This window comes from Amphiprion ocellaris, chromosome 3 (assembly GCF_022539595.1).
Source record: "Amphiprion ocellaris isolate individual 3 ecotype Okinawa chromosome 3, ASM2253959v1, whole genome shotgun sequence".
Taxonomy (NCBI): domain Eukaryota; kingdom Metazoa; phylum Chordata; class Actinopteri; family Pomacentridae; genus Amphiprion; species Amphiprion ocellaris.
The window spans coordinates 3,605,257-3,623,452 of record NC_072768.1 but is presented as its reverse complement, the minus strand read 5'-3'; the positions used below and the strand labels follow the sequence as shown (position 1 = coordinate 3,623,452).

Below are 18,196 nucleotides of genomic sequence, written 5' to 3'. Positions count from 1 at the left end.
GTTGGAATCCACTAGTTTCATAAGTTAACTACTTATGTTATCTATTGCATAAAAGCTTCATCTTAAAAGTAAACCTGTCAGATGAATGTAAAGTATGTCCCTCTGAAATGTCTATCAGATCCTACCATAATAAAAACTATGCTATAACTCCAGATAATTACGCTGTACATTCAATCTAAAGCACTTTTTTAATGGACATAAACAGTACTTTGTTTCAAACAGCTTTTATGTGGCTGTATTTCAGAACTCACTCTCAGTCTCTTGGCCAAAAAAGCAAATAAATAAATCATGGATCAAGTCAGATCAGTTGTTCAGCAGCATCTTGCAGATGTTCTAACACTATGAATTACATCTCAAAAATTGTTGTCATGAATTTGTAGGTAGCTTTTCTTGTGAGCACCTTGTTGTTGTTGAAAGCAGCACAGCTACTAAATAGAGCGAGGGTTTCAACAGCTGTTTCCAAGATAGAGAATGCAATCTCGGGATCTGAAATGAGATTATCACTGAACAGCATCTTACAAGCCTAATGTAGTGAATTCTGCAGAACTGGTGACCTCTGTAAAATGTGCAAACAGCGACAAAAATGTCTGTGGAAGAGCCCGTAAAGTATTAAAGTCCTCACAAGATAACTAAAAACATGCATCACAATCTGGGTATGTAAGTAAACATGCAAGGTATAAACTTGCAAAATGTTAAGGGACTGAAATGCTGATCTCTGTGTAATTGCATAATTAAATCCAGATTCCATTAAGCATGAACACCTGGGATACTTTACCAAATTTAGATTTTCATGCAGCAAAAAAATTAAAAAATCAAAGACGCTACACAAACCCTGGAGATATGAAGTCATAAAAATGCATCAAACAAAAGCTGGTAAAGCTGTTACAAATAAAAGACAAAAGTGAAACATATTCGCCATCTTTATTCATAAATAGCACTACTGTATGAATATAAAAAACTCTTAAATTACTGCTTTCTTTTAAACAAATACTCTGACAACTTTATCGTTGGAAGCTCCTCAGGGGAAAGCCCGCTGACGAAGAGTTTTAAGTATTGCATATAGCCTTGGTAGCTGTTAATTACTACACCTTACTGTAGTTGTGTTGATGAACCGCTGACAGAGTAGAAACTGGAACATCTGATACATAACTTACTTCCTCAGGAATATGAAACATAGCCAACTATACATAAGTAAACAAATACAGAAAGGAGTGATCCGCTCACTTCAATTTGAAGTACAATTTTGTCTGCAAGTCATTCAATACAAAGAAAATGTTGGTTAAACGGGTAAAAAAAATACATCAGCCAGAAAAAAACAACAACCCAAAAGCAACCACAAAAACATTCTATGAAAACTTCAATCCAACTCCAGTCATTCTGTTAAGAGTTAAAATGTCTAGTTATTATTCTGCAACGAGATTTTTCTTAAGTATCAAAATCTCCATTGGTACGTGAGTCACAAAAATATACAATCTAAACTAGTATTCAGCGACAGTAGGCACTCCTGTGTTTGACGGGTGAGGTAGCTAGACAGTAAGAACTGTACACAGGCTGAGATTTAACAATAGAGACTGAAACAGAGTAAGAGTGGAGTATTGCAGCGAAGGTGAACAATATTCCAGTGATCAATGCTGAGCCCCTCTCCTTGCTTTTTAGTCACAGTATAGAAGGTAGAATTAAGAACGGATACAGGCAAACCCTCTCAGTACACAACTGAGCACTATACACAATGAAATGTCCACTAAGTAGGAGAGCTTTCACCTCACTCTCTCGCTCTCGGTCATCTGCCACAGTCCCAGGTTTAATACTTTAAGGCACGGGAGCTGCGTTATCCTCTCCAGACCCCTCTTGGTGATCTTAGTACAACCGTACAGATCGATTCCTGTCAGCTGGGTCAAGTGGTCAGCTATCAACTCCAGCCCTTTGTCTGTGATTCGCACACACTGTCCAATGTTGAGAGTCTTGAGTTCGTGCATCTGGCGTACCATCCTGTTGATGCCGTCGTCGCTGATGTGACAGGAGCACAGAGACAGGGACTTGAGCTGGTACAAGCCCTGGGCGATGTAAGCCAGGCTCTGGTCTCCAATCTTATCGCAGAAGGAGACATCAAGTCCAGACAGCCGGAGGGAGCCCATAGCCAGATGCATTATCCCAGTGTCGCTGATGTTATCACACGACCGCAGGTTCAGGCTGCACAGGTGGGTCATGTGTGACAGGTGGATCATCCCTGCATCCGATATCCCCCCACAGAAGCTGAGGTTGAGCACTTTAAGCTTGTTTAGGCCCTTTGAGACATGTTTGAGAGAAAGGTCAGTCAGCTTCTGGCAGTCCTGCAAGGTTAGCTTCTCCAGGGACAGGCAGCCCTCCGCAGCGCTGCGGGTCATACCTGACAGGTGACCGATGCCCACATCCGACACATGCCTGCAGCTGCGCAGGTTAAGGCTCTTGAGTCTGTGCAAGCCCCAGGCAATGAGCAACAGGCCCGTGTTTGTGATATTGCTGCACCCCCCGAGTTCAAGCACCTCCAGGTTTTTGAGGTACTGGGCGATCCTGCCCAGGCTGGAGTCAGTGATCTGTTTACAAAGGCTGAGGTTCAGGACCCGCAGTGATGGGATGTCTTGCACAAAGGCATGTCCCAGACCATTGTCTGTGAGGTTGAAACATCCACACAAATTAAGGCTTTCGATGTGCGGCATCCCCTGAATCACGTAACTCAGACTTCGCCTCAGGCTGAGGATCTGCACCTTCTTGATGCCCCTGGTCTGCAGGCTGGGGAACAGAGACGGGTTGGCTCTCCGCAGATGGAGCTTGGCTTCCACCCCCCTCCACACAGACTTGTGGTAGGACGCGTCTCTCCAGGCCGCGCACACTTGGGCTACTCTTCCTTTGTCTTTAACGTCCAGGTAACTGAAAATAATGGCCAAAATTTCCGGGAAAAGGCACGATATATGTGTCTCCATTTCAAACATGACTGCGGGTTGACTCCTGTGAGCAGCAGAGGTTGCTTATTAGCGACAATAGTGTCGTGTTAGCTCCCCGAAACTCTGCTGCCGAAGTTGATGTCTGGCCCGGCAACGTTAGCTAACGTCAGCTAGCACACGAACATGCTAACTATAGCCAGTTAGCTTTGTGCGTAACGTACCAAAATCCATCCATCTCGGAGGAGAAAACAGCGATATTAGATCACCAAGACGATGACACAAATGACCACTAGCTGCACAGGTGTTATCTTGACGCAGATGTAGATACCTCCGACAGACAGCCGTACTATTTACTTAGCAGGCTAAGCTAAGAGCAGCTAACGGTGGCTAGCTGTCTAAACTTGTGAGCGTCAAAGCCGAACAACCTCCTCGTCCGAGAGGTGCGGAACAACTTATTCTTTAATCCAGCTCATTGCGAAGCGTCTCTTAAACCTTTCTGATGGTAAAAACTTTTATCCAAACAACTGTTTTGTCGTGCAAAGACAGCTCCCTGACTTCTTTCCCTTCTGTGGCATTTCTAGTAGCGTCGGAGCATCCCGGATCTCTACAATGAATAAACCGACTGTTAGCTGCTAGCAGGTTAGCCTCCAGCCAGCGGCTCCTAGTGGAACCAAATAGCATCGTTACGACTGTGTTTCGGCAAAACTATATATATATATATATATATATATATATATATATATATATATATATATATATATATATATATATATATATATATATATATATATATATATATATATATATATATATATATATATATATATATATATGGCAGTGTTAGTATACATGAATAAATGCTGCTGTAGTATATTACAACAATGCAGGCTTGCATGTTTATTCTTTATTTTTATTTGCCGTTTGTTTCAGTTAAACCTAAACTGCATAAATAAACAATAATGTAGGTCTATTAGTTACAAATACAAGCAAGAGTTTCACATGCATTATTAATAATGGTGGCTCTAGATTTGAATGAAAACTTGATTGGCCAGGTATGCATAACTTTGTGTCAAGAACAAACATACAGGTAATCAAGGATAGCAAATGAAAGCATGCCAAGGGTAAACAGCTATACAGCTTGTGTGTGCACACAAATTGAATATAAAGGTAAAATTAAACCGAGACAAACAAACAAGCTGTCTACATACAAATTATTTGGCAGGCAGTTGAAGTAATTATACAGGAGCCAAGCTGTTGTTTAGATTATTTATTACTCAGGGCTCAACTTAGCCCAGAAATTTAGAAATTTTACCCTCATAATTGCAACATTTTCAAGCTATTTCAGACTAAAAGGGACATAAAGTAAGGTCATCCTGCTTTATTCTATACTTCACCCTTGCGTACCACTAAACTAGACCAGGACTGCCAGTGTTGAGGTACCGGCTAGAACAAAACTGATGTATCTTGTGGTTTGTTAATACTAATTTTATGTTTTGATAATAACTTTCTTTAATTGTAACGTGAATATTCCAGTAGAGAAGATTTTAATGCTGTTATAGGACAAAAACTTTGCTCCTAAATCAAAATAAGTTATCAGCGCAAGTGTGCAAGTTTACTGTATTGCTGACAAGAAATGAAATCGATAAATAAACAATCAAACTATTAAACAAACTCACTAAATGAATAAAAACATTCAGAGACACAGCCTCAGGCGTAGACATAACAATGCCTCAAGACATATTGCACTAGAGCCATAAGATCTAACTGCTATTCTGATTTTGTAAAATCTAAAACAGCAGCAGATAATGAACATTAATTTATCACTTTTAACCAGTTCAGTAGAAAAAAATGCTCTTAGACTGCTACATTATCATCCCTTTTTAAATAAAGAAGAAACAAAAACCAAAGGAGAAAGTTAAGGAAGAACCTGCATATTGTATAAATATGAAAATAAATTATGTGAACTGTTCCTATTAGTGATCAATCAAGGCAATCTACAAATTGTATAGACAGCTTCTATATGGGAAACTTAAAACGTGGCCATAATTACAGTGTGACTTAGAGTGATATAGACCATTTTAAAATGTCTTCATCCAATTTGCTTGGTGTTTTAGACCAGTACCCTTTACATTAATCTACAGTTATAATAAAAATAATACTAATTTTATTTATATAGCAAACTTAAGAACAGTGTTCAAAGTGCTTTGACAGTTAAAAGTCAGACAAATCAGAGCAGTCAGTTAAAATAAATAGTAAAAATGATAATAAATGAAATGAATAATTAGCTACATTAGCAATCATAACAAACAAAGGAACTTAAAAATTTAAGAATAAGATTAAGGGTTAAAATTAGAAATTAAAAATTAAAAAAAGTCAGAGAATTCAAACATTAGAGAGATGACATCACACCAAAGAACCAGGCAGCTAAAAGTAAAATAAAACAAGAGAGAACATTTATAATAAACAGGACATAATACAGAATAGAACACTAAAACCAAGTAAACTAAAGGTAAACATCACATAAAAGCAAGTCTGTAAAAGTGGGTTAAAAGTTAACAAAATAATCAGAATAAAAGAGCAGCAACAAAGCAAACAAAAAATAGACCTAAGCTTTAACGTATCTGATAACAAATAACTAGTGAAATGAAAAAAAACTATTTGGGAAATTATTTTCTGCACTGTTCTGTTCCTGTTTTGATTTTCAGATGAAAATTCTAAAGAAAGTCTTTGTCACACAACATCCAGTGTGTGATTATCCACACTCCTACACTGTCAAAGGATTTCAGTCAAATATTCAGAGAGAATATTTACACAAAATGTTGGAATAATTAAAATATGTGATGATCATTAATATTTTCCGCAATGATTTAATGTGATGAAATGATTTTGCCATGGAAATAAAATCACATAAAGTTGTATTGTGGAAAATATGAGCAACCTTTTGGAGTAAATCTACTCTCAGTGTTTTGCTTTGTGGAGAAGATTGATGTGACAGTATTTATTATTGGAAGTTTTTTAAGCTTCTCTTCAATCATTATGAATTCTTATATCAAGTACAGTATAATCTGTCTAAATAATGACACATCCATCATGATGTATTTGTTGAGGCGACTCTGCCATGTCACCTTCCTGCATCTTCGCTGCTACTTAAATGTCTTTGACCTGGCAGGAAGCCCAGAGCTCCTGCAGCGATGCGTTCACTGACCGGGTCACCTCCGGCTGCTGGAGGACACACAGCGGGTGCATTACAGGGATTGTTCAGTATGAAAAGAACAAGAGAGGCAGGATTCGTCACACAGACGCAGAGTCCTGAGTGTTCACACTGTAAGCGATACAATACAACAGCATTTTTAGAATCGTTTAGCTGCTTCATTTCCGGGTTTTGGTGTTATTTTTGTTTTCTCACTGCAAGTTTGAATGAAAATTAGTGAAGCATGACGTCATTCTTGTGTGGTTTTTCTCTGTTTAAGTGGCTACAAATCAACACAAGAATAATGTTTTTGTACTCTATTACAGAACAACACTGTATATAGATACTTACAGGGGACAAATTAAAGGAAAACCTAATACATCAGATTCAGTGTTTCCTGATACTGATTCTCCAATTCTCTGAACTCCACTGGAGGCGTGGAATGCTATTGGTCCAAAAGATATTTTGTCATATCCCTCAAGATGTTTTGCCTTTTGATTGCTATGACATCAAACTTCCTTTGGATACATACAAATCACTTTTAAAACCCCTTGTCACCGCCATTTTAACAAACTCTCTGAGCCTGGGGAAAGACAAGAACAACATTAGGGTCTGAATTTCTTTGGGAACCTGTTGAAAGAACAACACAGCGATCAGTTCTAGAGGGACATAAGGCCCTTACGTGATGACATAATGGATTTGTTAGTATATAGTATATATCAGAGGGAGTTTCCAACATTACAAGTATGCAAGAGAATAGAGACAGAAACGGCTCCATAATGTCATTTATTAATCTAAAATCAGTCCAAATATGTTCAACTGGTTTCAGATCTGTTGATTGTGAATGCCACAGAATAGGATTCACATAATTTTCATGCTCCATTCACACAACCATTCAGCACCCTATGAATGGGAGCATTGTCATCCTGGGAGAGCGACTCCCATCACTATAGAAATGTTTCATTATAGGATAAAGGTGATCGATCACTCACAGCAAGTTTGTATTGATTCCAGTGGTTCTTCTTTTTAAGAGGATATGTAGACTGAAGCCACACCAGAAAAACACCCTGTATATCATAACAGAGCCCCTGGTTCCCCTCGCTGTGGGGGTCAAAGGCTCAGGCTTTTCCATTGATTTGTCACCCATCTGTATATTTTTGATATTAATCAGTTAGTCTACTTAAAAAAAAAAAGAAATCTCCTCTTTAAAAAAATCTGTGTAGTGTGTGTTTAAAAGAAGAAATTCAACATACACCTTGTGTTCTATTAAATTTAGTTGAAAATTACATCAGACCAAATGAATGCATCGTTTTTCAGCCATTTGTCTGAGGAAATGAACTACTGGACATTAACTCGTGTGAACATGGCACAGTCGTATGTTTGTATTGTATATTTAAATGTATAAACTGTCATGCTATGTGTCTGCAGTACCAGCAGTGAGAAGTTAATGTAGTTAGAGCCTCACCTTTGACCTTCGCTGCTAGAAATGCTGGGCCCCCTGACAGCGACTCACTGGAGGCCTTGAAACAATAAATGTCTTCAATTCCTGGCATATTTCTGGGCTCCTGTCTGGCTCTGGGCCTCTGAATCACTCCCTGTCCCAAACCACATGCGCTAGGTCTTTTCAGGTTTTAAATTTAGGGCTTTTGCAGCAAAATAAAACCCCACAAAAACTGCTCAGATAGAACGGAACATGCAAAGTCAATGTTTTGGTGACAAACATGCATAAATGCAGAATTTGCAACTGTACTCAAATAAGGAAGAGGGAAACTTCAGTACATGTGCAAAATATTCAAAAGTTGTTATTTTTGCTCCTTTTTTCAGTTAATAGACTAATGCTACACATAATCTAAATTTAAAAATACCCTTTTCTTCAAATTGTAATTCTAATTGTTAAATAATATTTATTGCTAAAATGAAATAGTCTGTGAAATTGTGGTTATTTTGAAACTTATACTTGTGTATATATTGCAAAGCCAGTAATTTAACCTGAAAACTATCTGATCTTTATTTGTTGCTTTTGTTTTGGTGTTTTAAGGTTCCATCTAATAATAGAATGAATGTTAGTGCCACTATTAGTGCCATAATTAAGTAAGTATAATGACGCTGCATTCAGCACCATTAACTTTCTTTCTGGCATTGAAGCAAATTAAGTGTTTACTTCCATTATGAATGTCTGTGAAAGTGCCCTTGAGCAAAGCACTAAAGCTCAAAACTGCAGTGGAGGTGAAGAGTCAGTGGTAGTAAAACTGCAAATGTGCATGTTTGTTGTCCAAGTAGAAATGATCCATAAAGAGGAGGAGAGGAAATGCTTTGGAGCTTGGTTTTCTCTGTTTTCTGTTGGTGATGTAGGTTCACAGTGTCATTTATGAAAAATCTTTTATATCAAAGGGTAACTGAGGGGAAATTAAAGGAAGAGGAAAGTTTACTGCTGCGGGAGAACTGAAAGTAAAGTTACAAACAACTTAATAACTGAAAAATATTGCCTTTCAAATGTGAAGTTTCTCGTTTTATTCGTATTCCCTTGGCTCATACAGACACTGAGGATCTTCATAGGGTTTCTTGAAGAGGCAGAGCAGAACCAGTCTAACCAGTGTGGGTGGTCCTGGCTGGAGGTGGGCCTCAAAACGCCGTCATCCTTCTCATCACAGACACACAGAGCTTTAACGGCCTGAGTTAACAATCCAGTGTTGTTTTAACATTAAGTTTTCACTTTCACTGACTATGACTCTTGTGCCTCTCCCTCCTGGTAATCTGAGATGTTCCTCTAAGATTATTTAACTGACATTTTTATGTGTGGTCACACTGGTCACATCCTGAGTGATTTTACTGGGAATTTGGAGTTCAAGAAATCTGAGGGGAATTTTAGAGTTTAAGTTCCAAACATCATGATTAACCTCAGATAAATACAGTTTGAAATGACAATGCACAAATGTTTCAGCGGAGCCTTCTTCAGTGTGCTACTTGTACCAAATATCTTCTGATTTGAATGTGGAATTTGCATGTTCTCCCTGGTTTCACGGCTCCACCAACAGTCCAAAGACAAGCATGAAAAGTTAATTAGTGATTTCAAATTAGCTGTAGGTTATTTTTCTCTGTGTTAGACCTGTAGGTCAATATATAATTGAGGGACGTTTGAAGTCCATGAGATATATCTTGCATGCATTTTTATTAAAAATAAAAAAATAATGTTTTTTTTGTTCATGATGATCATGTCTTTACAAATTCCACAATTATTTATTATGGAAACAATCACTTATTCATAAAAAATAACTGGATATCACTAAAATGTCAACTAAATAACTGTCCAAATTTAATAACAACCACCTTCTAATTAGCTAAACAATAATAAAATGAGCTGATTCAGAAAAAGTTTTGATTGTGTTCTTTTTATTAAGTTCAGATAATCATGACAAATATTTCCTTTTTGGCAATATATCAAATTTTATATGTAAAATAACAAATTAAATCACTTTCCACTAAGTTCCCCATTACAAAAACACCTCTCAAGGAAGTGTGTTAATTCCAGATCACATGACCTGCTCCACATGATGTCATTTCCTCCTGAAGAAAAGACTGGCCAGACTCCAAGGCTTTCTGACTTATTTAATAGAAAGTAGTGTTTGAGTCAAGTGTGGATTTATGGCATGTCAACAGGTTTACTACAATATCTTTATAAACAACTTTCAATTTCAGTTTTACTCAATTGTGCATATAATATTTAGAAGAATCTGTCTGTAAAAATACCATGTGGTGTTTGGTTATATGTTTGGTTTTGTTGATTTTAGACCTGAAAACTATGATACTTGTCAACTATGTTCCAAAAAGTCCAGCAAGGGTCAATATATATTGACCCTTGTCATTTTGGGGGGAAAACACAAATAAAACATACCTAATCATATGATAACACAGTTAAATACTTTACCTCAGAGGTTACCTTGAATTTAAGACCAAGTCAGAGCATTTGTTGTCAAATACTTAGTAAAAAAAAAGTGAAATTCTTCCTTTGTTGTCTACTCTGATATGAGTTTATCAAAGAAACATGAGGTATAAAAATATTTAAAATAAAGGGAAGTAAATAATTTTTAGACTATAAACAGAAACAACATACAAAGCAATAATATTTCTATATCTAGAGAATGGGTGAAGTGATCAACTTTAGTGTAATTTTGCAGTCATGTGAGTTGCTTCAATGGTTGTACAGTCTACAGCAGGGGTAGCCAACCATAGACTGTATATAAAGATATATTATTATATACAGTTTATGTAGCCAACACGGTGCCCGCGGGCGCCTGGTTGCCTACAGAGACCATGTGAGTTGCCCCAGACACATGTTCTAAAGATAACACTAGCCACCATGAAATTCCTTATAAAAAAAATTATAGTGGCTGTTCTTTTTAAATCAAAAATACTTACATTAATGCAGATTTTAAATTACAATATTTATTAAAATTTTTTTAAAAACAAAAATATCTTCGGTGTAAATGAACTTTGACCTTGTCCGAGTCAAAGTTCACTGCGCATGTCAAACCGCTACGTCATTCTTTGCTGAAGCTTCCGGGCGCAGACGCTTTGGGAAGGTAGATGTGGTTTTTACCCCCAAAACATGACAGAGAAGTGAAAGAGAAAACACTGTTTTCACGATGACTGGGAGGAAGAGTTCTTTTTCACGACAGTGAAAGATAAATGTGTCCTATTTGCGGGGCGAATACTGCGTCGGCAAAGCGGCACAATGTGGAGAGACGCTACTTTAGCCGCTACAAAGCTTCCATGCTAACTAGCCACCTGCTAGCGCACATAGACTGTATGCGCACTACGGACAGGAAAAGCCGGGACTTAAAGGCAGCTTTGGCATCTGCTACGCGGCGAAAAGTTTCTTCGTGGAGAAAAATGTACCATGAGAAAAGCTTGTTTCAGTGACGACAGATGGGGCTCCTCCATGACGGTCGCCATGCAGGCTTCATTGTACGATGCAGAGGTGATCCATACTTCCCAACATTCCTACATTACCACTGCAGCATTCACCAGCAGGACATATGTATGTACAAAAGTGGCAGGATTTGATCATGTGATGACTCGTGTCGTGAAGATCATAAATGGCTCCAAAGCCAAACAACCAGGACATTGAAGGTGCTGCTGGAGGAGCTGTTAGCTGAACAAGGTGACCTGTTACTACACACAGAAACCCCATGGATCAGCAGAGGACCAGTTTTGCAGCGTTTTTTGTCACTGTTGGCCGAAATCAAAGAGTTCATGCAATCCAAATGGTAAGACACGTCGCTGCTTGAGGACAGAGTGGATTCTTGACCTTGCATTTTTAACGGACATCACTGGGAAACTGAACCATCTGAACTGTGAGCTACAAGGTAAAGGTAAGACATGATAAGCTCTGCAATGCCAGGCTTCCCACTAACACACATTTACAGACAAAGAAGGAGGTAATACATGTTGTCATTCAAAACACTGTGCCATTACACAAAAATGTGAAAAATAATTTGTTGAAAACATGTAATGATTTGTTGTTACGATCTGTTAAAAATGTTGCAATGCTGGTGAAAAATGCTGGTGATTAGTACTAATGTGAGAGGATTCATTTCAAAATGTGAAAGAGTTGATTTTTTTTCTTACATAACTGATAATTTTTACAAACATGGGACAGAGTTCATGAATTGTTCAGAAATGTTACAAAGGTAGTGGTTTGCACAAATGAAGCATGATTTGATGACAGTTAATGATTTCCTAAAAATGTTAGAAGTGATAATTTGCACAGAAATATAACTGGTGTGATTTTGAACAAAATGCTGCAAATATGCTGATTCATACAAAACTGCCAAGAAAGATATTTACAAAAGTGTCAGAGATGGGATACCTCTGACTTTTAAATATTGGAACAGATTTCCATATATATGTATATGTGTGTGTGTGTTTCCTACCGTCACTGTTGTGGAAATCATTGTTAATAATTATTTTAAGGAATAATTAACATAAATGTGATCAGACAGTCTTTTTACATATTATTTTCATCATTATTATTATTGTTTGAAGATGATGGCGCAAGTTTGCTATTGAGGAAGTTTGTATCAAACAAGGTGCCCTTCGTACTACTCAGTGCCCTTCGTTCTACTCAGTACCCTTGAAGTTGTTCTCAGGTTCAAAAAGGTTGGTGACCCCTGTTCTGTGTTGTAACATCAACTTGAAAAGTGCAGCATGTGGTTTTGTTGTTCTAAAGAGGATTTACCAGATTTTTTGCAACTGGCAGACTGAGTCTCTGTCTAAGAGCCCAGCAGAGGGCAGTGCTGCTCTGACAAAGCAGTAGAAAAACAAAACAACAAGCTCGCTTTCACTGATTGTGCACCCAATTAGATCATCACCCGTTCAAAAGAGTCCCCTTACATGTAGGAGAATCAGTAAGTCAAGCAAAGGATTAACAAGTTTTCATCATTTCATGCTTTGAAAATGGGAGAAATTTAAAACAACAGGGTGCAACGGAGTGAGATCAAAGAGTCTTAAGGACAGAGAGACAAGAGAGGGGTTTTGGTAGACAGGAAGGAAGAGAAAACTAAAGACAGAAGGAGGGAAAGTGAGGGATGGTGATTCCCCTCTCGGCCTCCCCTGTGGCTGGACTTGTCTCTGCTAATGACCCTGTCTGCTGGCTTACACAGACAGATGGTGAATTAACTCCAATTAGCCCACTCTCACCAGATCTTCTCTGACAGCTCACCATGCACACACACACACACACGCACACACACAGTTTCTATATCTACAGAGGACATTATATTTATAACAGTAACCAATACTTACCTAAACCCAACTTTAAACCGTTTCCTTTGGCCTAAAATTGAATGATCTATGAGGATTTTTGCTTTTTGTCCCCACAAGTGAGTTAAGCCATCACAATATGTATCAGTAAAACACAGAAAACACAGAAAACACACACACGAGAATTCACGTTCAGCCTTCTACGTTTATTTGTCTTAAATTTTGTCCGAAAGTATTACTGAAGCGAACAATATGTGCTTTATCGCTTATTTAAAATACATCTGATGTTTAAAATTGAATATTTACACTGACTCAGGATTGATCACTGTGCAATTTAAACATCAGATAAAAACATTTGTCTTCTAAAAAGACTTTTTTTAAGTGCAGTCTTTGGGTGCACATCTTTTAAATATATGCAGGGAACAGTAGAAACTGTTGTCACACGTTGTCATTGTGGTTAACATATGTACTGTTTCACACACATTTCAGACGCACAACAAAAGCCGTACGCGCACACACACACACACACACACACACACACACTTACACAGACACTTGTACACTTACACATTGACTAGGGACAGTTACTACTATGTGACCTCCTGTCATTGTGTTCAGAGTTAGCGAGGTGTGACCGGTCGTCATTCGTACGGTTCATGATCTCTGACTGACTGAACTCACATGACATGTCAAACAGAGCGTAGCGTGTATGTGTGTGTATGTGTGTGTGTGTGTGTGTGTGTGTGTGTGTGTGTGTGTGTGTGTGTGTCACTCACAGGACACGTTTGCTGTTCACACTGACTAGATTTGTCTCACAGGAAGGTGATGCTGCACTGTGTGTGTGTGTGTGTTTAACAGGTGTCGTCCATGCTGCTAAAAGCCTCCATCTGGGAGTGTGGCCGGCTGGGCGGTCCTCGGTGACCTCTGACCTCTCCTGTAAACCGGGTCGGGCAGGTGCTGAGCGCAGGGTGGGAGGTCAGGAGGTTAGCCAGACACAATGACATTATCGAACAGCGCTGCAACAGAAACCCTCTCATAATGCAGTAACATGGCAGTGCTTAAGCCTCTATATCTCTCTGTGCACACACACACACACACACTGTATGTGCATGTTTGCGAGTGAAAGTGTGTTTGTGTGTGTGAGAGAGAGTGAAGTAATCCCTTTAAATCTCTTTAGCTGTTCTGATCCATACTTCAGAGCATGCAGGCAGTATGGACAGCAGCTGTCTGTGAAGGATGGCTGACCCTGGCAGCACAGAGGCTACAAAGGGAGTCGTAACATCGCCTGACCTCTGACCTCAGCTCTGAGGATGTCACGCACTCTGTTTATTGGACTAAACTAAAGCTCCCGTTGCTTCCTACAGCTCCCCAGCTCTCCTCTGCGCATGCTCGTCCTGTCGGCATCGCACCGAAGCGAAAAGACAAGTGTCACTGAATCATTATGCTGAGAAAGAGGAAGAGAGAGAGGGAGGGAGATAGTTGGGAAGAGACAAATGAGACAAATGAGGAGTGATGTGTGAGATGTGGGTTGTAGTGTGGAGGTGTTGATGTGTGTGACTATGAGTGACAGAGCAAAAAAAAAAGAAGGGAATGAAGATGGAGGAACAACGGATGGAGGGATAGATTATGAGGGGTGAATTCAGGAGAAATGGAAGGGACTGACAAAGAAAGGACAGTTACATCCTGGACTTTAAAGGATCTTTCTGGTTTATTTCAACCCCATGTATTTCTTGTTATTTCTAAGGACTACTGTGGCTTTATGGGTCATGCTAACATTACCAGTTCTGTTGCAGAGACTCAGGTCCCTTTTCCACCAAGCTGCTTCCAGCGCTAGTTCAGAGCCAGAGCCTAACTTTGCACCAGCTTTTTGTGTTTCCACAAACTAAGAACCAGCTAAACGCTTCAAAAACTGGTGCTTAGCAAGCAGCAACTCTTTGCTGGGCCAGAGCTAAGCACCGAGTATGTTACAGGCTGGGGGCGGGGTTACGGTGACCAGTGATCAACGGCGAAAACACAGAACCGCCATTTTTAAACAGTCGAGCGAGTACTAGTAGTAGTCGTGTTTCATGTTAGTGTTTTGAAAAACAGTAAATATGGATGCCAAATCCAAGCAGCAGTGGTCTGAGGAGGAGACCCAATGCTTCCTGGCACTGCGGTCTTCAAATTCAGTCAAAGTTAGAGGGAGCCTCTCGGATCAAGCTGGTGTTTGAAAAGATCCAGCTGGAGATGGCTGCAGCCGGGTACAAGCGAAGCCTTGACCGACTCTTCAATAAACTAACGAAACTCAAAAAGGACTTTAAGGACCAGAAAAGGGTGCTGGAACATAGCGGCAGTGGTCGGCCAAAAGAATCCCCATTTTGACCTGCGGCATTCCATGATCCCAACTTGTATGCTGAACTCTGCCACAGCCGTGCTGGAGTTGATGCACGGTGAGACCGATGGTGGTTACGATGCGTGAACGTTGCTGAACGGCTACACATGCAGTGACGTACTGACGTTTTACAGTGATTCAATGACCTGGCTCTACCTTGGCTCCTTGCCAATGGAAAAGCAAACAGGTTCTTAGGAGGCATGAGATTTGAATCAACTAAGCACCAGCACTGAACTAGCACCTGGTTCTTTTTGGTGGAAAATGGGTATCTGGGAAACAAATAGTCGCACATATTGGAGCAAAAATCTCAACCTCACTGCAGCTTTCCACCAAACATGATTTTTACTTGAATCGTTTTTAGAGTTTGTTTTTAGGTCTGGATTCTGCAGATACTTGCTGTCTGACATAATCGCCTTCCAAATTCAGGTTTGAAAGCCAAGCTTTCTTTAACAAAACTCACTCTGAAAATTAACCAGATGCATTGTACGTCGACCAAATCAATGTCAATATGTAAATGAAATCGCTCCCCTAAACTCCCTTAAATCTGGTGCGTATTTTATACACGGTTTAATTAGTAATTGTGAATTTGTTTTTTGTTGCATCTGTTTGATCATCCTGATCTGCTGTGGGCTGTTCTGTTTGTGTTTTTGCTACATTTTATGGCTGTTGGAGTTCTGTTTCTGGAGATGTTGAACCCTGAAATTGGCTTTCAAGGTTTTTTGAGGGTAAAAATACAAAAATTCTCAAATCTGAGGGCATGAAATTCTCAAAATTCAACCGAAATATTTAACAGAACTTAGTTTTGATTACCAAACAAGTAAACTGGTAATACAGTAACACAGGGACACATTTGAATTCTGCCTTAAGTTTATTTGAAAGACATAAAACATGGCGGCAGAAACACTCCGTCGCCTTCATACAAACATAAATAAGCATCAGTTTGTTGTTGAATCGTAGACGGTGAACATCGTATTGCTGTGAATTCATCCATGGAGCCACGCAAAGGCCAGAGTTTTCAGATTCCTTTGGTATGTTTTGGTTTGGTATTTCATCAAAATTACTTTTCTCTGCAAGAAGAGTCTCTTCTCAGCAAATTCTCCAAAAATACAGCATTCACACCAAATTCTGTTAAAAAAAAAAAAAAAAAAATCCTTCTCATCCCAACTGACTCAGTTGTGACCAACACTCACATGACAAAAATTCAGAGTTTTCAAGTAAACTGCAGGCTGTTTCCACAGAGCAAAGAGGAGACAAAAAGAGAGACAGAGAGGAAAAAAAAAATACATACTTGATCAACAAAACAAACTGTGCAAGTTGATGGACGATACATTCAGCATGGTGAAATATCCTTCTAGAGTTAATAAGCAGAATAATGTGAAAAAGTTTGGAGAGATCATAAACATGTAAGTAATACAATATTTATAGTACGTAGAGCCCCCATTTTTTCTAGTATTGGTACCACCTGTGGGCACTTGGAAAATGAATGACTGTAGTTTTCTTTATTTCCAAAAATAAGCAAAGAAATTCAACTCTTTCTGTACAATTTATGAGATTATGCCCAAGTCATAGAGTACAGAAGACATTTCTCAGTTCTCTCTTCTAGTCACGGTTGTGTTGTCTCCATTGGAGGTGCAGGACCTTATAATGCAGCGAAACATGAGCCTACGGTGAAAAAAGAGCAAAAAACACACAAAAATTACTTGGAATTGTAACCATAACATATAAAAATGAATTGAAACTGCAAAGTTCAGAAAAGCTTTTTAAAATTTTGCAATGTTTTTATGCCCACTTCAGGTGGTTATGAGAGTTAATGTGCATAATGGATGATGGAAACACTTTTTTGAGTAAGTTCTGATGTATTGAACATCAGCTGTTTACATCAGCACTTCTTTCATTGTCTTTGTCTCCAGACAAGATGAAACATTTCTAATACCAGCTGACACTAAAGAATAATTACATCTTCGCTGATCCAAAACATTTCCTGACAAGTTCTACCCATTTTCATCTCGTAGGGTCAAAGTTTTGTTTGTTTCATCTTCTTTAAGGTAATTTTAGCTGTTGTTGTTTCTGGCTTATTCTACTTGTTCATTACAGCCCAGAGACACTATTTAGTGCTCTTTAGTGTAATTAAGTCACTGTTATTTATAAAGCACATTTAAAACAACAGACGTTGACCTGAACGGCTTTCCAATAGAGAAACAAGATTGTTATACATTAACAGACTAATTTAAATAATAAGGTTAAGGCCCGTTTGTAACAACTGAGCTCCTCGGGGAGAGGGAAGCAACACTGAACCAGGTGTTTTCTGTAAAATAATGCTGTTTGTTAGTAACAGAGAGCTTTGGCATTTGACACAAGAAAACTGAGAAAATTACAAGGGGAAACGGGGCTTGTGCGTGCTGTTAGGACTTGAAGGAGTTTCAACGCCTTTCCAAACTGCAGATAAAACCTTGCTAGACCTTGCTCAGAATCCAAAGGACAGCCAAACAGCACCTCTGCTTGTGGAATATTATCCCAGTGTTCCTGAAGGGATCCGCAAAGCTGGCAGACATGGATCTGGACAGGATCACACCGTCAGACATGTAAATCTAGAGCATCATGTGGCAGATTGTCGGCTGTTCTAAATGATTTTTTAGAGGACAAATGGTGGAGTTGTGGACATTCAAGCACCTGATTACCCTAAATGACTCTCAGCATCCAGCAGCTCGTCCTCATCTTTCTACTGCCATCCGTGGCGGTGTGTCGTTTGAAGCTGCATTTTAAGGCGTCCTTTGATAGCGACTAGTTAAAAAAGAGTGTATGTGTGCTGGTCACTATCTGATGATTAAAGCCAGACCTGTCCAGGGTGTAAATTAACTTAACAGTCAAGAATTTGTCACCAGTTTCTGTTTGAACATCTAACACCAGAAATGAGACTTTTAAGGTTTTTTTGTGGCTTGAAGCTCAACTCTT

General features: G+C 39.0%; 1 protein-coding gene across 1 annotated transcript; it reads right to left on the bottom strand.

The window, feature by feature from the left end:
* Positions 1 to 902: 902 nt before the first annotated feature.
* Positions 903 to 3,557, bottom strand: LOC111588126 (F-box/LRR-repeat protein 14-like). Its single transcript, XM_023298294.3, has one exon. It carries the CDS (start codon positions 2,967 to 2,969, stop codon positions 1,758 to 1,760), a length of 1,212 nt encoding a protein of 403 aa, XP_023154062.1. The 5' UTR covers positions 2,970 to 3,557; the 3' UTR covers positions 903 to 1,757.
* Positions 3,558 to 18,196: the final 14,639 nt, after the last annotated feature.